General features: G+C 33.6%; 1 protein-coding gene across 1 annotated transcript in view; it reads right to left on the bottom strand.

The window, feature by feature from the left end:
- Positions 1-618: 618 nt before the first annotated feature.
- The window catches only part of LOC306849604 (lipoxygenase homology domain-containing protein 1-like), a 41,369-nt gene continuing 19,184 nt past the window's right edge, over positions 619-22,803 (bottom strand). Inside the window, exons 21-37 of the mRNA XM_079384767.1 lie at positions 20,923-21,087; positions 18,669-18,850; positions 18,470-18,586; positions 16,578-16,740; positions 14,483-14,637; positions 12,754-12,963; positions 11,245-11,371; positions 10,591-10,799; positions 8,625-8,810; positions 8,424-8,551; positions 7,273-7,390; positions 6,938-7,115; positions 5,668-5,853; positions 3,970-4,140; positions 3,747-3,882; positions 2,351-2,503; positions 619-1,190 (exon numbers count right to left, since the gene is read on the bottom strand). Of these exons, the coding sequence (XP_079240893.1) occupies positions 710-1,190; positions 2,351-2,503; positions 3,747-3,882; positions 3,970-4,140; positions 5,668-5,853; positions 6,938-7,115; positions 7,273-7,390; positions 8,424-8,551; positions 8,625-8,810; positions 10,591-10,799; positions 11,245-11,371; positions 12,754-12,963; positions 14,483-14,637; positions 16,578-16,740; positions 18,470-18,586; positions 18,669-18,850; positions 20,923-21,087 (3,065 nt within the window). The 3' untranslated portion in view covers positions 619-709. The remainder of the gene's footprint in view (positions 1,191-2,350; positions 2,504-3,746; positions 3,883-3,969; positions 4,141-5,667; positions 5,854-6,937; positions 7,116-7,272; positions 7,391-8,423; positions 8,552-8,624; positions 8,811-10,590; positions 10,800-11,244; positions 11,372-12,753; positions 12,964-14,482; positions 14,638-16,577; positions 16,741-18,469; positions 18,587-18,668; positions 18,851-20,922; positions 21,088-22,803) is intronic.

Below are 22,803 nucleotides of genomic sequence, written 5' to 3'. Positions count from 1 at the left end.
CATCAGAGAACCTAGAACATGCAAATGATTTGATACATCTTTAAAATATGAATTTAAAATCTCAGAGGGACTTTAAGAAATCACTTCATCAAGTGGTTTGACAAAAAAAAGCTTCCAGCTTCCAAAGCAACAATAACATATCTACTGATTTAAAAGAAATTCAAGGGAATGGGTTTTCGAGAACCAAGCACATTTCATGACTACTTTAGTTAACTTCTCAGTACGTCATAAGCAAATAAAATACATGAAAAAGTGGATATTTATCAATTAATGTACTTGTTCAAACACAATTTAAGGGGTTTTGAATTGATTTAAAAGCTAATAATTATTAAAATCACAAAAATGTATAATATAAACTACTAAAAATATGAATTATTTTGTTTTTTCTGCATGTCACATGACTATTAACCAATGTCAGAGAATAGTGAACATGCAAATGCTTTGCTCAATTATTTAAATATTAACTTAAATCTCAGGATGACTTAAAAAAAAAAGAATCTCAAAGTACCATGACAAAAGTTTGGGAATTACTTATACAACGTTTTTGTTGGCTGGCAAAGTTTGCAGGTCCAATCACTGTGACAGGATCTGAAGAAATCTGCTGACATGACAGTAATTCTCAGTAAAAATGACGTTTATTTGAATTTCTTTAAAAAAGTACAAACTGCTTTATCCCATAGTGTGTGATTTCTGAAACGTCTTTAGTTAATTAATATTTTGGATACAGCACTCTGTGAGTTTGTCCATCTGCTTTATTTCTGTCCAGCCACTTTCCGCAGACGAAGATGGTGGTCACCCAGTTGGCGGTGTTGGTGACCTCCACGCACTCCAGGTACCATCCGGATGAAGAGCCGTTATCATCGTGCTCCACTCTGATCCTCAAGAGTTCGCCCAGATCCAGCATCTCTACCAAGAAGCGGTCTGTCCGTCCTCTCTCAAACAGGTTCCTGTACTTCCCCTTCAGCGCTCGCTTCCCAGAGTCTCCGTTGACGCCGTAGAGCGTGATGAAGACGTTGGCGTCGGTGGCGGCGCCCTTCACGTCTCCGGTGATGACGATGATCTCGTATTTGACAGGAACCAGACTGCGCACTTTGCTGGCGAAGCTCTCCACGGTTTTGGTGCACTCAAACGTCATGAACTCATCTTTCTTGGCCGCCAGCGGAATCCGAGCGTCGCATGTGAAGTAGGATCTGCGGAGGATAAACCGAGAGAATGATGCTCGGAGCAGGATTTCAGATAGGGATGCACGATATTCGATTTTTGCCGATATCCGATATACCAATATTTAGCAAATTATTCTGGACGGTAGCCGATGCCAATTTCCCTTTGTTTTGAAACAACACCAAATCTCTCCTGTGCAGAAATTATAAACAAAGTATTTTTAATTTTGCTTAGTTTTGACCAAAAACGAATTTGTTACACTGCAAAAAATGATTCTCTTACTCAGTGTTTTTGTCTTGTTTTCTAGTATAAATATCTAAACATTCTTGAATCAAGATGCATTTACTGGACAAGTGAAAAGATTTAAGATATTATGTCTTGTTTTCTGTAAAAAAAAATATAAAAAAACGTTAGTTTTTCCTTAAAACAAGCAAAAATATCTGCTAATGAGGTAAAAAAAATATCTTGTTTAGCCTTTGAATATAAGATTATTTTTCTTACCCCATTGGCAGATATTTGTGCTTGTTTTAAGCAAAAACTAAAAAAAAATTGATAGTTTTTTAGAAAACAAAACTTAATATCTTAAATCATTTTATTTGTCAAGCAAATGCATCTTGAATCAAGAATGTTTAGATATTTATACTAGAAAACAGAATACTAAGAAAATAATTTTTGCAGTGTAGAAGTAATAAACATTACTAAATTTCTTTTTTTAATGAGAGTACATTGAAAGCCTTGAAAATAACTAATCTCGGCTGTTTTTTGTTTTTTTTCTCAGACAGATGTAGCTGAAACCTTAACATTTTATTTGTGGATTTTACTTTAATTTTATTACAAGTAAGCCAACAGCGCCCCTAAGTAAATAAAACACCTTACCGGATGCACTAGAACCTGTTGACTCTCACACACCGGACGCATCGTTCTATATGATTTCTCAAATTAAATGCAGCAATCCAAAAGAATAAATCGAATCCTCATTACAGAAAAATTCGGCTTCAAGAATAACCACACCGTTGATGTAATCTTATCACGATCACACCCTGAGCACATGTGAGCTATCCGTCTTATCGGCAAGGCATATCGGCATCATTTTTCAAATCAGCCAATGTTTACATTTTGAACCTTTATCGGCCGATTCCAATAACGCTCCGATAATATCGTGCATTCCTAATTTCAGATGTGAACTCACTTGTTTCTCAGCTCTTTCTCCGTGATCACCACCTCCTGCACGTGCCAGAAAGACTCATTCTTCACCTTCTTCTCCTTCGTTATGTGGCCCAAACAAATACCGACGATCTCGCCCACATTTTTAGAGGAAAACTCGAATGAATCCGTGGCACCTCTGAAACGGAGTCAGATTATGATGCGTTATTAGTCATCTAATATTAATAATAATCTAATAATCTAATAATAATATATTCAGTCTCTATTGTTTAATGGTCATTTATTTTTGATGTTTGTCACTCCAAAAATGTGTTTTCTTTAGTTATTGGACATTTGGACAGGTCTAAATGATAATCTGGATTATTTTCATATCATTGATATACTATTATAGTTTTTATTAATATTTTGAATTTTATTTTATACTTTGTTTACTTTTTATTTATAGCAGTTATTTTGAAATTATTTTTATTTTATTAATACATCTATATAGTTTTTAGCTATTTACAGTATTTCAGTTTTAGTTATTTTAGTATATTAAGTTAAACTAAACGAAAATGAAAAACAAACAAAAGTTTAAGTTTTTAAATATTTGAACATTTTTATATTTTCCATTTTCTTTTTCAATTTAGTCAACGTTTTAGAATTTTTTTGCTCTTTTTATTATTAGGAGATATTTTTATATTTTATGTTTTAAAAATATGTCTAAATACGTCATGTAAATGTATTTTTGTTTCAGTTTGAGTTATTTTAGTACATAGTTAAACTAAATTAAAATGATAAATGTTGCCTTAGCAACTAGCTGAAACAAGTTAATACATTTTTATTAATATTTTGAATTTAGAATTTAATATTTTCCACTTTTCAATTTTAGTTAACGTTTTAGGATTATTTGTGATTATTAGTTTTTTTTATTATTAGTAGTTATTTGAAAATTATTTTTATTTTATTTATTAATACGTCTATATAGTTTGGCTATTTACTGTATATTGCCGTTTTAGTTATTTTAGTACATCAAGTTAAACTAAACGAAAAATAAAAGTTAAAGTTTTTAAATATGTAAATATTTTTATATTTTCCATTTTCTTTTTCGTTTTAGGATTATTTGTGATTAGTTATTTTTATTGGTATTTGCTATTTTTATTATATTAATTATTATATTTTTTAAATATGTCTATATAGTTTTTATTCATTTGTATTTCTAAGAAACTGAAATTTGAGAAATGTTGCCTAGCTGAAAAAAAAATAAAAATAAATAAATAAATAAATAAATAAATATATATATATATATATATATATATATATATATATATATATATATATATATATATATATATATATTTTTTTTTTTTTTTTTTGCTTTGGTTAGTTATATGTAACATTGGCTAAAATTACATTGCGTGTAACTGGGACATTGTACATACCGCAAAAACTTCTTCTTCTTCGAGTTTTCCATCATAAACTCCTTTGAACGTCCTTTTTTCCCCTCCAGAATGATCCAGACATTCTCCTTCGTCTCGGCATCTTCAGAGTTGGCTGTTGTGATCTCAATTTCATATTCTGAAAAGACATGACAAAGAAAATTTGAATGCACAAAATAAACACACTGCCCGTGAGTTCCACACACAGGAAACGCTCTTCTCTTACTGGTCTTGTCACTGAGATCCAGAATGTCGTTATTGGCACATGCCAGTTCCCTCATGATTTGCCCGTCATCCTCACTTTTGGCCAGCCACCGGTCGCAGGGAAAGCGGAAGGTTTGATCCATCAGATCGTCCTTCACATCGACATACTCCAGATGCCATCCAGGAGCCGGACCTCATCACAGTAACGTACAGTTTAGACACAATATTGTAAATTTTGCTCTGTTTCAGCAATCATTTCACCTCTGATCAACACAATGGTTTCGTTCCTGAACAATTCAGCATTTTTGAACAAAACGTCAGTCAATGATTCAACAAGCCAATCATAAAGCTGCTAAATTCAAAACTGCATGCTGGTGTCCTACTCTTAGTATTTCAGCATATCTTTCTAAGGCAGAAATAGTAAGAACAGTATACTTGCACATGGTTCAGAAATCAGCACTTCATCACTTTATTCTTTAATGAATCAGCCGTTTTGAATGAATCAATGAATCAAGCTTTGAATTAGTAAATCAATGTTTCACTTATTTGCCGCCGTTTAATATTCATATTTCAAGTATAATTTCATAGTTCTATATTCAATCTATGTGATACTTAAAAGTTGCACTGAAAAAAATAAAAAATCATTGAATTTACTTTTTGTTAAGGTATGTGGTTGCAATCAATTTATTTTAGCTGCATTCAAATAAACAAATTTAGTTAACTAGAATTTTTTTTTTTTTTTTAAATGTGGCTAAAATAAATTGTTTGCAATCACATACCTTAAAAAATTCAGTATATTTTTTCCAGTGTTGCGACTGCAGTGTAAATGCATTGATGGCATCTCTGAACTGCATTAAACAGTGGTTTACAAGTAATAATGCTGTAAATAATGTTGAGTTTCCTGCACAGATTGATCACTTCGCTTCATAAGACCTCAATATATCATCAGGAGCCATGGGTATTAATTTTGTGTTGCCTAAAATGCTTTTTTTATATTCTCAAAAACCGGTAGCTGCTGACTTGCATTTTATGAATCACCAAGGACCACGGTTTCAGCTTAAAATCTTCTTTACTTTTCTACTGAAGAACAAAACTCATCTGTATCTTGGATGGCCTGAGGTGAGTAAATTAACAGCAAATGTACATTTTTGGGTGAACTGTTCCTTTAAGTGTTTAGAAGTATTTGTGAGCCTGGACCTCAATACCAGTCATAAGGGTCAATTTTTTTAAATCTATATGTTTATATACATTTATACATCATTTATCTGAAAGCTGAATAAATAATCTTTCCATTGATGTATGGTTTTGTTATGATAGGACAATATCTGTCTGAGATACAACTATTAGAAAATCTGGAATCTGAGAAAATCTCCTTTAAAGTTGTTCAAATGAAGTTCTTAGTAATGCATATTACTAATCAAAAATGAAGTTTTGATATATTTACGGTAGGAAATTTACTAAATATCTTCATGGAACATGATCTTAATATCCTAATGATATTGTGTATTGTTGTATGTATTGTTGGCTATTGCTACAAATATATCTGTGCTACTCATGACTGCTTTTGTGCTGCAGAGACACATAAACTGTTTTAGTATTATTTTTCAGTCAGTTTTTATCCCGTCTTCACTGAATAGTGTCCTGCTTTCTGGTGTTATAGAAATGGCCAAACACACACACACACACACACACAAACACACACACACAGAATGTTTCTCACCCTTGTTGTCGTGCCACACTCGGACCTTGGACAGCTCGCCCAGACTCAAAATATCCCCGAAACGGAAAACATCCACCTGATTGCGTTCGAATTTGTTCCTGTTGCTGCATTCTCTCAGTGCCAGCGTTCCCGAGTCGCCGTTTTCCCCGAACACGATCAGACACACATTGGCATCGGTGCCAGCGGCTGCCAAACGACATGAGAATATGGTTGTGCATCTATAGAAGAGCAGCATGATTATAATCACATCTCTTTAATATCTCGCAGCTTTCTCCTGACAGCCATGAGATTGAGTGGAGAGCACATGGAGTATTTTATTTCCTTTCTCAGATTATTCTCCTGAGACTCCTGTAACCTCACAAGATCTCAGGGTTTAGATTCTGCAGAGTCTGTAATCAATAGGAACCAGTGTTCATTCATTAGCACTGAGGCACTATTATAGCTTCTATTGTTACATTTTAGTTTTAGTTTTAGTAATTTTGTTGTGTTTTAATTTTTATTAGTTTTTTTAATATCTATATAATTCTTTATTAAATTCTACTTCAGTTTTAGTTATTTTAATACATACCTTGGCAACAAGCAGAATTAAGTTACACTTTAAATTCTTTTATTTCACTTTACTTGGAAAAAAAAAAAAAAAAAAAAAAAAAACAATTCTGTTTTAAGTTTTTTTTTTCATTTTGAATTAATTTTGAATTAGTTTTTATTTTAATATTTTCCATTTTATTTTACTGTAATTCTATTTGTTTTTGTAATTTTATTAGTTTTTTTTAATCTATAAGTTATATTAATTTTATTTTATTTTTCAAGTTGAACTAAATGAAAATTAGGTGTTTCTTTAGGAATTAACTGAAATGTTTTTTCCCCCAGTTAACATATATTGTAAGTAAGTAATGAAAACAGTTGTTTTTTATGGTTGTAGTTTTAGTGAACAATAGTATCCTTGATATGATGTTGATCTGTTTAGTAACCAGTCAGTCTGACAATCAGGGCCTGTATTCACGACACATTTGATCTCACCACCAAGAGTGCTCCTAAATAGCAGTAAAAGTTTTCTCTTAAAGCTATTCACAAAGCTGCTGAGACAAACTTGTACTGAGGAAGAGAGAGAAGTCTTAAACTCAGAGTAAGGGGGCGGGGTTTACCTCGTTGCTATGGATGATGTCATCATGCTTATCAACTATGCACACAGTGATTGGCTGATAGTCTCTGTCAGAGATATATTCATAGAAATATTGTAGCGTGCATCATGTTTACTCGTTACACCTACCAGCGATGTCACTGGTTTTAACCTGGATGGTGTATGTGGTTTTCTCCACCATCTCCTCGTCGTCCACGAGCGCAGGAAGTTCACAGACCTTGGCCCTCTTGGGTCCTTTGGTCTTGGAGAGCCACTCCTCATAGGTGAAAACATACACCTCCTCCGTGCTCAGGTGTCTCATGATTATCTGGGTCATGTGACAGGAACAAACAACATGTTTACAGTCGTGCCCTTAATGAGTTTCATTCATTATGTTGTGATTAACCTGGAAACCTGATTAAAAGACTCTCCGAACAGGATGTGAGCTGCTCGAGTTTCATTAGATGCTCGGATCACAGACTGACCTTGTCGAGGAACCAATCAGGACGGCTTCCTGTCCCGTCGATGCGAACGCGGAGCTTTTTTAGAGGCGCGATGTCGTCGATCTCCAGGTTAAACGTGTCTTCCTGTCCTCTTTCAAACCTACCACAAACCACGGTTATTAGCGTTAACTAAAACTAAAAACTTTTTTTTTTAAAAGTTGACGAAACATTTTCACAAAATCCTTTTTTTCGTTACTTAAAATACAATAAATTTGAACTGAAACAAAAAACACACAACAGCTATTTCCCGAAGCAGTAATTCTCTTTGTTTCATTTAACCTGATGCAATAAAATCACTGAAATAAATCATAAATCAGCTGAAATAAAAATTAATAAAAACTATACATTTCGATTTATTAAACTAATAAAAATGACAAAAATGCACAACAGAATTACTAAAACTAAAACTAAAATAATAAAATGAAAATACATTTATAAAATCATTCAAAACAAAACATAAGACAAAATGATCAAAGATAAACCATAAAATATATTTCCATTACTTGAAATAAAATAAATGTTAAGATAAAAATGAATATTTAGTTTCAGCTAGTCGACAATGTAGCATTTCTCGCTTTCATTTAGTTTAACTTGATGCACTAAAAGTCATAAAAATGACAAAAAGACAAAATTAAGCAAACTTTGAAGTGAAAATGGAAAATAAAAACTAATTCAAAATATTAAAAACTAACTCTAAAAATGTCATTACTTGAAATAAAATAAACATTAAGTGAAATAAACTACAAATGTAAACTATTTTTGTGACTAGAAATAGTATAAACTTTAAGTGAAATTGCTATGAAATTAAAATGGAAAATATGAATATAAAAATTAATTCAAAATATTAAAAAAGAAACTTAAACAGTAAAAACTGAAATAAAATAAATGTTACCTGAAATAAAATTATACGAACTTAAACTTATTTCAGCCAAGTCAACATTTTCATTTTCACTTTACCTTGATGTACTAAATAAAATAGAAACTATATAGAGATTTAAAAAAATATATATATATAAACAAAATTACAAAAAATGTCAAATCAATATGAAAACCGAAAATATGAAAATAAAATCTAATTCAAAATATGAACAAAAAGCTAAATATGAATGATGGTGATTGTGGTAAATAGGTACCTGTCCTCATGTTTGGCGAGGAGCATCTCCTCCATGCTCCCATTGGCTCCAAACACGGTTATGAAGATGTTGGTGTCCGTTCCTGCATTCTGAGTGTCACCGGTGACCACCGTCACCTCAAAAACCACCTGAACAACAGCCAGAATATGAGCCCTAGCATCTACACACAGAGACCTTCAGACTGATCATAAGGGTCTGGACCTTCCGGATGATGCTGATGGTGGTGGCGTCCAGTATGTTGAAGACTCTGGCCGTCAGACCGTCTCCTCTGTCTTTGGCCAGCCAGCACTTGCACAGAAAGTTGTACTGAATGCCTTTGGTGGGAACGGCCACCGACAGCTGGTCCACCAGCCAGCAGCTCTCGGGAGTCGCTCCGTTATGACCCAACTGAGGACAGAACATCAGCACTGGAGCGAGAACTCACTGACAATCAACTGATACTGATGATCATACGTCGGGTGAAGCGTTTCTGCATCAGGTAACATGCAAACACGGCTGTTCCTGATGCTCTTCTACATTGTTTGATTAATTACTGCAGCCATGATTACTAGATCTTTTTACACTAGCAAGAAGTTAAATAAGACACTTATGTTTAAGACACCGTATTTCATGTTTTGTGCTATTTTGACAACAAAAATAATTCCAAACACAGGCACAGGACTGTTTTGTTCCTGAATGAATCAATTATTCTGCTCAGTCGCAATGACTCACTTATTAACAGTGACTTGCTGCCACCTACTGGTGGGTTTAATTTCACATTCAATGTATCTTTTCATTATTTAAATCATTTCAAATATCAGTATTCAAAGTTTTATGTTTAATATATGAAAACATTTGTAATTGCAGGTTAAATGCATTCATGTCCTGCATTAAACAGTGTGTAAATACATCTAAACACCTCTTCAGACGCAGCTTCTGTGTTTCCTCTGCATTGTGAAGATGAATTTTATTGATACTGATTTAATTTGCTTGGTAACAGCCCAAATGTCTTATTATTCTAATTCACTGATTAAATGTAAGAATTTGACTCCAAAGATAATTAAAAATAAAAATAATTTTTTTTAATGGCTTTATAAATGGTAAAAATGCCCATAAAACGAAAAATTAGTTTAAACTTATTGGAAAAGATTAATTTCTCTCACTGCTGTGAACTGACCAGCACACAGAATATGAAGAATATCCAAATCTTTAGGAGTCAGCCGTCCACATCAGTCCTTAAGATGCCAGCACAATAACACACTCAGCAGAATATCGTCTAATTATCGTTAGCCATAAAATCCCAGAAAATATTGAGATATAATTTTTTGTTGATATTGCACACCCCTCGTTCAAACATTACATTACTGTTCAAAGTATACAATTTCTAAATAATATAGTTTTTGTTGATATTTTGAATTATTTTCTGTTTTCACTTTAATTATATGTCTATATAGTTTTCATTAATTAGTTTTAATTTATTTAGTTTGTTGTTTTTGTACTTTGACTTTTTTGTACTTTGCACTTAAGTAACAAAGTTTTACTTAAGTTTTAGTTTTTATTTTTTTAAATCCTGGAACATTTTTATTCATTTATGTATTAGTTATAATTACTTATTTTTGCATTTCAAAAGTAATTTTATTTTTTCTTATTTTTTTCAGTTTATAAAATTTTAGTTAATGTTTATTTTATTTAAAGTATGTCTTGGTTAACTATAATCAACCTTGAAAGGATGCATTAAATCGATCAGTAAAGACATTACAAAAGATTTATATTTCAAATAAATGCTGTTCTTTTGAACTTTCTATTCATCTGTGCATCCTGAAAAATAAAATGCATCACAGTTTCAACAAAAAATATTGTGCAGCACGACTGTGTTCAACATTGATAAGAATCAGATATGTTTGTTGATCAGTAAATTATTATGATTTCTGAAGATCATGTGACACTGAAGACTGCAGTAATGATGCTGAAAATACAGCTGCAGATCACAGAAATATATTACACTTTAACACATAATCACATAGAAAACAGCTGATTTAAACTGTAATAATATTTCACAATTTTTACAGTATATTTTGAGCCTGGATGAGCAGCAGAGACTTCTTTCAGAAACATTAAAAAGTTGAACAATAGTGTAAATGTTCACTCCTCTGTTTGATGTGTTTAAATCAAACAACACGAGTCTCACCTCAACTCTCTTGATCTCACCCACGTCTAGTCCGTAACACATGAAGTGCTCCATTCCTCCGGCAGCGAAGCATGTCTTCCCGTCAGTGAGATCCAGCCACAGTCGCTCCGTTTCTAAATCGTTGGGCCCCAAGATAATAATGTAAACCCGACTGGTGGTGCTGGCATCACGATCGTCTCCGGTGGACACTGTGAAGTGGTACGGGATCACTGCCAAAACACAGATGTTGTGTCACGGTTCATAGAATCAGTGTCTCATCTTGCTTGTCTGTTGTGGTGTGTGTGGCATGAGTGGATGTGTCCAGCTCGTTATTACGGGCTGATCTGCCCCAGCTGTTACTTGTTACTGGGGCTATTTAAGATCAGTTAACGCTACGCTGATTGTCAGATCCTCAGAGTATCTCTGTGTTCCTGTGCTTCCTCTCGTTTTGTTTCCTACAGTTGGACATGGCTGCCCATTGCATCCCTGCATCCGTCTCCTATCAACGCTGTGCACGAGCTCTGTTGCTCCTTGTGACTGTTCTTCTCTCTAATAAACTGTGGTTATCTGCTATTGAATCCTTCTCTTGATTTCATAACATGTTGAGCATTAAACCACCCATCTCTGACTGTCTAAGACTTCAGAATGAATCACTGGAATAAAGTATGATCTTACTCGGACCCTCCTCCATAATAACAGCCTTTTTCTTCTTCTTCTTCTTGTTCATGTTGCTGTCCAGACCTGCTTTAGTGTTCTGCATGTTCTTCTTTGCGTTCTGAGGGTTCCTCTCACCCTCGTATCCCTAACAGAAAAACATGACAGTGAATTATGCGTGTTAACTTTTTCATGAAGTTTCTATTAGGGCTGATTAAATTTTTTTTATCTAATTAATTACATGAAATGTCAATCAATTTGGGCTGAGAAATAACCCTCAAAAGATCATTTAAAGTCATTTCAACACTGAACAGACATTACAGAAAAGTAGATTTAGAAAGATTTTGATTCAACTTTTATTTGTTTTTTTAAATTAGACCAAATTAAATTTGACCAACAATAGGTCAAAATGTCTTAATGAGATTTAAAAAAAACATTCATTCATTCAACTGATTCTTTCAAATGTCAAATTCCTTCAGAAATAAAACAAATAATTGCCTGTCTTAACGAATGAGTCACTGAATCTTTGGCTCACTCGATTCCTTGAAAAGACAGATTCACTCAGAAATGAAGCGATAGACTGTCTTTATGAATGAGTCACTGAATCACTGATTCAATTCAAACAGGTCATTTGTTCAGAAACTAAGCAAGTGACTAGGAGTGTTCGACTAGTACTGCGAAAACCATTCAAAAGCTCTCTCGTCTGCTCTCTAATCACTCTCGTGCTACTTTAATATATCTACATGATCGGTCTGTGCAACGCCACTTCAAGTCGAACACACCTAATGTCTTTCTGAACACGTCACTGAATCATTGACTCACTCGCTGTGTGTTGCTCAGACATGCAAAACAGTTCTGCTGTGGCTTCAACTGGAACTATTTTGTTAAATCGATCAAAACTGTAAAAATGTAAAATAGTACTAACTTCTTGTTTATTGAACTGTTGTATAATTCAGTATCACATTTGCTGTAATGCAGATATTGGGGAGAAACAGCACTTTTGCTGGTGTGATATTGCTAAACTATATCATATGATATAAATATGTGACCCTGGACCACAAAACCAGTCATAAGGGTCCATTTTTTTAATAAAAATAAATAAGCTGAATAAATAATCTCTCCATTGATGTATGGTTTGTTATGATCAGACAATATTTGTCTGAGATACAACTATTAGAAAATCTGGAATCTGAGGGAGCAAAAAAATCTAAATATTGAGTATTGTTGTGTATTGCTACAAATATACCTGTGTTACTGATGACTGCTTTTGTGCTGCAGGGTCACATATTAGAGGGTGATTAGTTTTTTTGCACTCATTTCTTGAATTTTAGATTCATATAACTGCATTGTAACAGGCTCCATCACGCAGTCAGTCATCCTGCATCATGTTCATCAGAAACTGCATCAAAGATGACAGACGAGTCTGGATGGGACGCTGTGTTAAATGCATTTTAACACTTTATTTATTCCATAATTAATTGACAAGTTAAATCGACAGCCCTAGTTTTTATTAAGTCAGATTTCCATTACCTTGACAAAGAAGGTCCTCTCGATGCGCTTGTCCTCTTTCTTAATGGAGAGCCAGCGTTCACACAGGAACATGTAAACCTCTTCTGTCTCCACATCCACCACCTCCACCTGATCCAGATACCAGTCAGCTCCAGCCAGAGAATTATCATGCCGGATTCTGATCTTATAGACCTGACCCAGATCCACGGCTTCAATGCTGAACTTGTCAACCTGCACACAAACAGCTGCAGTGAATCCTGAAATGCTGATCTGGAGCTGGCTAACGTTACTGCTTTCATTGTGGTGCTGATGATGCTCTGCTTTCATTTTCTTCTAAATGAGGTTTGATGGTTTGTGGAGTGTGTTACGGGTCTGATGGACTTTATGGATGATAATATTTCCTTCTTCTACATAAATGTTTTTCATTGCCACAGCTCTAATAGCTATAAAACTGTTCTGAAGCTATTTTAAAAATGTAAAAATTTTTACTTTTTAATTTTAAAAATTGAAACCACTAAACAATAAACTGACTTTCCTTCTGCTAATTCAGATGAAAAGGGTATTATCAGGGTTATTATAATTTAGACAATTGTGTCACTAGAAATAAAATTAACAATTTTTCATTTCATTTTCATAGTACTTGATGTAATGTAACTTAATGTAACAAAACAAAAAATAAGAACAAAAATAATAACACTTTAAATTAAATAAAAATATAAAAAATAAAATACATGAAAAATAAAAATGTAAAATATTAAAACATAATAAAAAAAGTAAAAAAATTCAAAATATTACTAAAAAGTAGCGCTGTCAAACGATTAATCGCGATTAATTGCATATATATATATATATTTATTAAGTATATATAAATACACATACATGCATATATATATATATATATATATATATATATATATATATATATATATATATATATATATATATATATAAGAAAAATGTTTATGTATTAAATGTATTTATATATAATATTAATTATATGAATATAAATATATACATGTAAATATATGTAAATATTTTCAAAATATATATTGTAGGTGTGTGTATTTGTATATACATACAGTAATAAATATACACAGCACACACACATATATTATGTAAATAAAAACTTTCATTTTGGATGCGATTAATCATTTGACAGCACTACTAAAAAGAATAATAGTATCTCACTGATACTAAAATAACACTGGTTATTATTCATTGTATTAGTCGTCGAATCTAGAAATAAGCTGCTTTTGTGGAACCTGTTTCTACGTCAGTGCTTCTCAACCAAGGGCTGTTAAGATGACTTCAAATGATTTACAATAAGACAAAACCACATTAAAATAATCAACATAATTTCTATTTTAATTCACCCTCTCAACAATTTTTTTTTTTTTTTTTTTTTGAGGAATCTGGATATTTGAAGAAGCCTAATTTGAAATGTGAGATTTCTTGACCTATAAGTTAGGGAAATAATAATGTTGTTAAAAATATCCAGTAAATCATGTACTGTAAATTCATTGGTTAATAAGAGCAGTATTCCTGAAGAATATATTATTTTGAATGATACACATATTATTGTGAATATTATTGAATCCTGGAGTCAAAAAGGTTGCAAACTGCTGTTCTAGCTGGTTTTACATCATCCTCTTTAGCTGCCATATGTGTTTTTTGCAAGGAAATGTATTTCAAGAAAGATATAACAGTAACTATGAGTATATGTGATAGTGAAACCGGTTTCATGACTTACAGCTCCTCTCTCAAACTTGTTTCCGTTGCTCTCAGATTTGCTGAGCTTGCGTTCTCCGGTGTCTCCCAGATCTCCGTAGATGGTCAGGAACACATTGGCATCGGTGCCAGCTCCGTTCATGTCACCCGTTCTCACCGACACCTTATACGTGTGAGCTGCAGAAACATCAGCATGTGTTTTAATGATTGACAACAAGTGTGATACACCACTGTGACCTTTCAAGAATATTCTGTTATTATAGAAAACAAACCACAACATGAATTCTGGCATGTATTTCCAGCTGAAATGTGTTTATTGAGCCAGTGTTGTTATTCTTAACTAAAACTATTCTTCACGTTTATACAATACAGATTGTTTCAAAGCATTGTCACAGTAAGAAACAGGAAAATATATTTAAATAAAGAAAAAATATCGAAAGTTAGTCAACTAAATTTGTTTATTTAAATGTAGCTAAAATATCTCTTACCTTAATTTTTTTTTTTAGTAAATTCAATGAATATTTTTTTTCAGTGTAAATTAAAAAATTATGAAAATTGGAAATGTTGCATTGGCAACTAACTAAAATAAAATAAGTAGCACTTATTACTAAAGTACTTAAAATAATATTAATTTAACATTTTGAATATTAAAATACTGAAGTACCAAAATTAAAATAAACTCAAAACTAAACCTGAAATAAAAATAAATTAAAGCTAATAATAATAATAAAAAACTGAAAATATGAATATATACTATATAGAATAATACAGAATATTACTAAGTAAAGTTTTTCATTTTATAGTTTTAGCCAAATTCAAGTCTTGAGTTATCCATGCTTTCATTTCATCTCGTTTAGATTTGTGTAATTCTTTAAATAATGGAATAACCCAGTCCTTATGTCACAATTGAAATGGTCCTAAATGAAAATACATTACTCTGATTTAAATGTCTCTTAACTGGTTGACAGTGTCAGTGTGTAACAGAACTGTTTTTAAAGTGCATGCCTGTTTGTTAATGCTTAAATGACCTGGCGCCTTCCTATCAGTGGGATCGGTTAAGCTTTAATAAGATTGGATCAGATGTTTGCGATCCGATGAACAGATCAGGACGTGCGTTTGCTGGACCTGCTGGAAGTTAAATTCAGTGTTTACTAGGGCTGGTTACAAATAACAAATTGATTTCTCGATTTTAATCGATTCTTATTATTATGAAACAATATCAATTATTAAATCCTAAGAATTGATTAGTCTAGATTCAGTTAATAAACAGAACATTGTACTGCGCCTTCCGTTCAATAAACCACAATAAGCTTTGTGATTTGTTACTTTTGATATGAACCAAAGTCTGAGATGTCAAACTCTGTTCATCTTATTGCAATATTCAAATAATAAATGCCGTTTAATGTGGAGTGACTGATCATCTCCTCCGCTTTATTACCAGTTACAGCACAAAATAAACATGAATGAACATCCGAAGGTATGTTAAAATATAGAGTACAACTTACTGAAATCCGTATCCTGTCTCATGTATTCACTCAATCAGTGTTTCAACCGCGCACAGATGTAATTATAACAGCTTGTAAACAATCTCAAGTAACGTCACAATTATATTAACTCATAAAAAGTGATCAAAAACGTGTTAGTCAGCTAGAGAAATGAACTCTAGAGAGGATAATTCTGCTAAATATATGCACCATATTTACCATTTTTTAGATAATTTTAAATTTCAGTATTAATGTAGTACCAACTGACTACATTGCATTACAGCATTAGATGACAGATTTTTTTTTTCCTTGAGAAAATTTGTCCTGTACATGATGTATATAAAAAATAATTTATATTGAATGGAATCGAATCACAAGCTTGTGAAGCATAATCGAATCAAATCATGAAATTTGTGTTAAAACCAGCCCTAGTGTTTACAGGAATGTTTCTAAAGCAATATTTGTTATCTGTTAAAATGATGGAATCCTTTGCTGATTGTTCACAGTTTAACAGACGTTATTCCTATAGCATAATGGGGCATAGGCAAAAGCTGGATATTTGTGTTTATTTGTGCTTTAGAAATAAATAAATGGACTGAAATCCTAATAATGTACAGTATGACAGTCACATACTCTCCAGAGCATCCTCCACCTCGATCTCATTGTGTTTGAGCGTCCCGTCTCTCAGCAGCTTCTCCGTGATGATCTCCGAAGGCACCAGCTCTCTCACCGTCTCGCCGTCATCCTCAGACTTGGCCAGCCAGCGTTCACAGGGGAAGATGGTCGTCTCCGAACCCTGGACAACATTCGGTTCACATTTTCCATTTCAAAATCCATACTTTTGCAGACTCAAATTTCCAAACCTCTCAGTAGAATAACAGACCATACTTAACATAAACAGTACATACAGCATTATTGTCAGCTTTATATTTGGTATATAGTATGGAAGATATCATCTGCCAATTTTAAATAAATCAATTTAATTATAAAAATGTAATTAACAATTTCATTATAGAAAACTATAGGCAAAATATCTGCCAAAATTGATAATGAAATGAAATCGTTTCACTTTCACTGTGACAATGCATTGTCCCTGATAGATTGAAAAATATTTTGGCACATATTTCGCGTATAATTTTCTATAATGAAATTGTTAATCTGGCTTTCATTTAATTTTTATAATTAAATTGATTTAAAATTGGCAGAAAATGCCTTCCATATATAATACAGTCATCTGTAAATATATTCTTCATTGATTTTCTTGAAGAGACAACATACAGAGCCCCTAAAATAATAATTACAATAATAATAAAAATTGAATTTTGCATGCACACAAGAAACTTTGTGTCTTCGAGACACTATTCACATGTGCATGAATTGTTTTGCATGCTTACGCATTTAAACTTTTTAGATATTTTTTATAAAGCCTATTTAACCTATTCACTGCCATCTCACCATGAATAAAACTATTTATAAAACTCTACTTGCTCAAAATGTGGCTTTCCTTATGCTAGTACCTCAAATATCAAGGCCTAATGTCCAATTTAACACATCCTCTGTGGTGATGGAGAAACCATGAAACAAAATGAGCTGATGGCATAATACGGCTGTGTGCATCGTCCTATTTGCCAAGTTCAAGAGATTATAAAAAAAGACTGGTACTATAAAAAGATGTTCAAAATTTGGCTTTCGTTAGGGCAGTATGTCATATTTCAAGACCTTAGGTCTCTTTAACGCATACTCTGTGGAGGCCAAGAACCCACACCACAAAAGGGGCCGATGGCACGATAGGTGATTTCTCACGTGCATATAAAAGTCTTTATATTTTTTATTTTTGCAAAGGTCCTGGACACTATGTAATTCGGTACTAAGAATATGATGAGAAATCCAAAACTCTTATAACCTGCATTTTGCCTAATAAAATGTGCACCTTGAATTCACTCAATCGTGTTTGACAATCACTAAAGAATCATTAAACAGCTGCCATGAAAACACTTCTTGTTCAATTAATTTATTTCCATTAACTTCTTAATTTTCTATGATAAAAAAACTAAATAGGGACAAAAGTCTGGAAATTACTTTTTTTCCATGCTTTTTGGGGATTACTTAAATCAAATTCCATACTATTCCAAACTGCGTAGGAACCCTGGGGCAGTCGTGGCCTAATGGTTAGAGAGTCGGAATTTTGAGGGTTCAAGTCTCAGGTCCGGCAGGGATTGTAGATGGGGGGAGTGAATGTCCAGTGCTCTCTCCACCCTCAATACCACGACTGAGGTGAGACCCTTGAGCAAGGCACTGAACCCCCAACTCCCCAGGCGCCACAGCATTGGCTGCCCACTGCTCCGGGTGTGTTCACAGTGTGTGTGTGTGTGTGTGCTCACTTCTCACTGTTGTGTGTGTGCGCTTGGATGGGTTCAATGCAGAGCACAAACCCCAAGTATGGGATACCATACTTGGCCACACGTCACATCCTTTCCTTCCTTCCTTTTCTGTAATATTAGTGATTTCTGGCTGAATGCTGTTACCTTTCCTTTCCTCAAAAGTCTTCTGATTTCCACTCTGTCCAGATGCCAGCCGGGGTTCGTCCCTTGGTTATCGTGTCCGATGCGGATCTTCTCTATGACGTCCCCTATGTCTTCAAGCTTGGCAGAGAGAAATAAAAGCACAGCGTTGAGTGACTGAGAGCATTTCTGTGCTGTATAGCGATGACCGACTGATGCTCACCTCTACAATGAACATATCTTCTGCTGATCTCTCGAAGTACATGCGTCGTTCTCTCTTGTTCACACACAGGTACTTCTGCTGCGTACACAGACCCTTCTGACCGTACAGAACGATGAAAACGTCCGCATCCGTCCCCGCAGCGAACACGTCACTCGTGAAGGTGGTGATCTCATAGGGAACGACTACAGGAGAAAGACACGAACAATTATTCAAATCTATAGGGATCGTTCACCCAAAAGATGAAGCACATGCACACAAACCTCTCTGGCTGTTTTATAGTCATATAAAGCTAAATTAAGAGCAGTTTCTTCATCTGTGGTTTCGTGCTGGACTCCAAACCAGGGTTATTATTACCGTTAACTAAAACTATACAAAACATTTCGGTAACACTTTATTTTAAGTTGTCCTTGTTACACGTTACATGTACTTAATATTGTAATAACAATAAATTATACATAATTACATGCAAGTAACTCTAAGCCAAATCCTAACCATATGGTACATGCAGTTAATTAATATTACTCAGTAGTTAAATGTATAATTACACTGTAACAAGAACACCTTAAAATAAAGTGTAAGCAACATTTCCATTACTTGAAACAAAATAAATGTTAATTGAAATAAAATAAAGTATACAAAAAACTAGTTTATTTAAGCTAGATGCCAAGGCAACATTTCTCATTTTCATTTAGTTTAACTTGATGTATTTGAATTGGCAAAATATATTAAGTTATAAAACAGAAATATATAAACCTATTTAAAAAGTAATAATCATAAAAATGACAAAAAAATGACACAAGAAAAAAAAAAATAGATATATTTAAAAAAAATGCAATAACTGACAAAATGACTAAAACCTGAACTAAAATTAAAATAAAACAGCAAATCAAAACTACTAAAATAAACACTAAAACAACACTGATCCAAACAAAGATGTTTTCATGCTAAACTTACTGTTATAATACACTGCAAAAATTATTTTCTTATTTCTCTAATTTAAGTGAATCTATGTTTAAAACAAGAAAAAAATATCTGCCAATGGTGTCATAAAAATTCCTGTTTTCCCTTTGAATTAAGTTTATTTTTCTGACCCCACTGGCAGATATTTGGAATTCTTTTAAGCATAAATTTGCTTAATTTTGATACATTTTTTTCATTTAATATAATTGAAAGACTTTGTTTTTTTCAATTGCTAACAAGCGTTTACCAATACTTTTCTAAACTCTTAACACCGTAACACACCTACATCACACAGTTAGTCAAATAGTTCATTTCAAAACCAATCTGCCACGGTTTGGTTTCTGTTTAGTTTCCCTTTTGCCCTTATTTGGTTTTTCCTGGTCTAGTTTCCTGTCATTAGTTAATCATCGTTCATCCTGTTCACCAGTCTTGAGTTAATTATCTAGTTTCCTCGTTTGGTTGTACCTTTAAAAGTCCTGAGTTCTCCTCTAGTCTTTTGTCTGAGACTGTATGTGTGCTATTCAATGGTATTAGTGAGTTGAAGCCTATTAAAAAGATTCCTGTTTCCTCATCACTTCGTCGAGTGCTCTTCATTTATTCTACAACCACACGTACCGTAACACAATCCAGAGAGTGCCTTTTTATTGTACATGGCCATGTAGGGAAAGACTTGGAATTATTCATTACTGTAAGATTGGAATCTGCTATTTCTCAATTATTAGTAATTAAAATAATTCTAAGTAGCTCTTTTAAGATGCTTTTGTTGCAGAAGTAGAGGCTTTACACTATATTTAAATTTTGGAACATTAGGTCTTAATTTCTGTCATGCTGTGTTTAAGCATTTGTAAAAAAGATAAGAAAGATCCATGATTTTTGGTATGGGGTAAGCTTGGGTGAAAAGAACATTTTAAGCATTTTAGAAACGTGTTAATTGACTGAATATTGTGTGAAAACAGCATGAATTGTGTTAATGGTATGGTCACAACAGATGGATGTGGTGTTAATTGCGTTTAGAGTTTTGAAAATGGGACTACAGATTAGACAAAGGGATGTTAGCAATTGAAAAAAACTGTAATATCTTAAGTCATTTTGCTACTGAAGTAAATGCATCTTGATTTAAGAATGTTTAGATATTTGTACAAGACAGAACAAAAAAATCTGGATTACAATCTATTACTGTTTTGTAAGAAAAATGCCAAAGAGTGTTCAATAGAAGCAAACAATAATAAAATAATCTCTTTTTAATCCATTGCATGTCCTTTGGTTGTAAACAAAGCGGTTCACGGTCTCTTACATGGCGTGTAAAGTTCAGTCTGTAGCTCCGCTGGATACAGATCTCTGACAACGGCTCCATCGTCTTCTCCTGTGTCCAACCAGCGGCCACATGGGAAACGAAGCCTCTGTCCTTGAGATGGAGCATCGATCTCCACCCAGTCCAGGAACCATCCAGCCGACCCTCCTGCAAAACACAGACCCAATCATCTCCAGTAATGCTCCAGCTAATACAGACAATTAAAGCAACAGTCCAGCTAGAGAAAAAAACTATCCAAGATGCCTATTTTATTGCTCAGATGTTGATCTTTTATGGCTCAAGTTCTCGGGAATGAAGTTGAAGAGATTTCGTACAGATGTTTCTCCTAAAATTCCGTAGGAGAAATAAAAACAAACATAAATGAGCCAATAGTTGTGTTGTAGTAAGAGTATAAAGCTATAACATTAAGAGGAGAGCAGCTCAGATCATTTGATGAGAAACACTTGAGTTCTCACTGAGACTGCAAATCTAGATAAACACTATATTGGCAAAAGTATTAGGACCCCTCCTTCTAATGAACAGGTTTGACTACTTTAGTAATTTCCATGAGTACAAATCTTAATGCTAAAGCATATAATGATATTTTAAGTCAAGTCAAGTCACCTTTATTTATATAGCGCTTTTAACAATGTAAATTGTGTCAAAGCAACTGCACAATATCAAAAAAGGAAAATAGTGTGTCAATAATGTAAAATGAAAAGATAAAAAAAAGATTTTTAGTTAAAGGCATTTCATTATTGAATTCAGTGATGTCATCGTCCAGCTCAGTTCAGTTTAAATAGTGTCTTTGCAATCAGGTCGACATTATCGCTGGAAATGAAGCGTCCCCAACTAAGCAAGCCAGAGGCGACAGCGGCAAGGAACCAAAACTCCATCGGTGACAGAATGGAGAAAAAAAACCTTGGGAGAAGCAGGCTCAGTCTCCTCTGGCCAAACGAACCAGCAGTTCAGTTCCAACAGATGCTAGAAACATGGCTTTCAAGTGAAAGATTGCTATCAAACAGCACACCTAGGTTCCTAACTGATGAAGAAGAATTGACAGAGCAGCCGTCAAGTGTTAGATAGTGTTCTAGGTTATTACATGTGGGGTTTTTAGGTCTGATAATTAACACCTCTGTTTTTTCAGAATTTAGCAGTAAGAAATGACTCGTCATCCAGTTTTTTATATTGACTATGCATTCCGTTAGTTTCTCAATTTGGTGTGTTTCATCGGGCCGCGAAGAAATATAGAGCTGAGTATCATCAGCACAACAGTGAAAGCTAACACCGTGTCTCCTGATAATATCTCCCAAGGGTAACATGTAAAGCGTGAAAAGTAACGGCCCTGGTACTGAGCCTTGAGGTACTCCGTACTGCACTTGTGATCGATATGATACCTCTTCATTCACTGCTACGAACTGATGGCGTTCAGATAAGTACGATTTGAACCATGCTAATGCACTTCCACTAATGCCTACAAAGTGTTCTAGTCTATTTAAAAGAATGTTGTGGTCGATAGTGTCGAACGCAGCGCTTAGATCCAGTAGAACTAATAAAGAGATACAACCACGATCAAATGATAGAAGCAGGTCATTTGTAGCTCTAATGAGAGCAGTGTCAGTACTATGATACGGTCTAAATCCTGACTGGAATTCCTCACAGATACTATTTTTCTCTAAGAATGAATATAATTGCGAGGATACTACCTTTTCTAGTATCTTTGACAGAAAAAGGATATTTGAGATCGGTCTGTAATTAACTAAATCTTTGGGGTCAAGTTGTGGTTTTTTAATGAGAGGCTTAATAACAGCCAATTTGAAGGTTTTGGGGACATATCCTAATGACAGTGATGAATTAATAATAGCCAAAAGAGGATCTATGACT

This window comes from Barbus barbus (assembly GCF_936440315.1).
Source record: "Barbus barbus genome assembly, chromosome: 29".
Classification (NCBI taxonomy): domain Eukaryota; kingdom Metazoa; phylum Chordata; class Actinopteri; order Cypriniformes; family Cyprinidae; genus Barbus; species Barbus barbus.
Note: the sequence above shows the minus strand (reverse complement) of the source record. Positions and strands in the feature narration are given on the sequence as shown.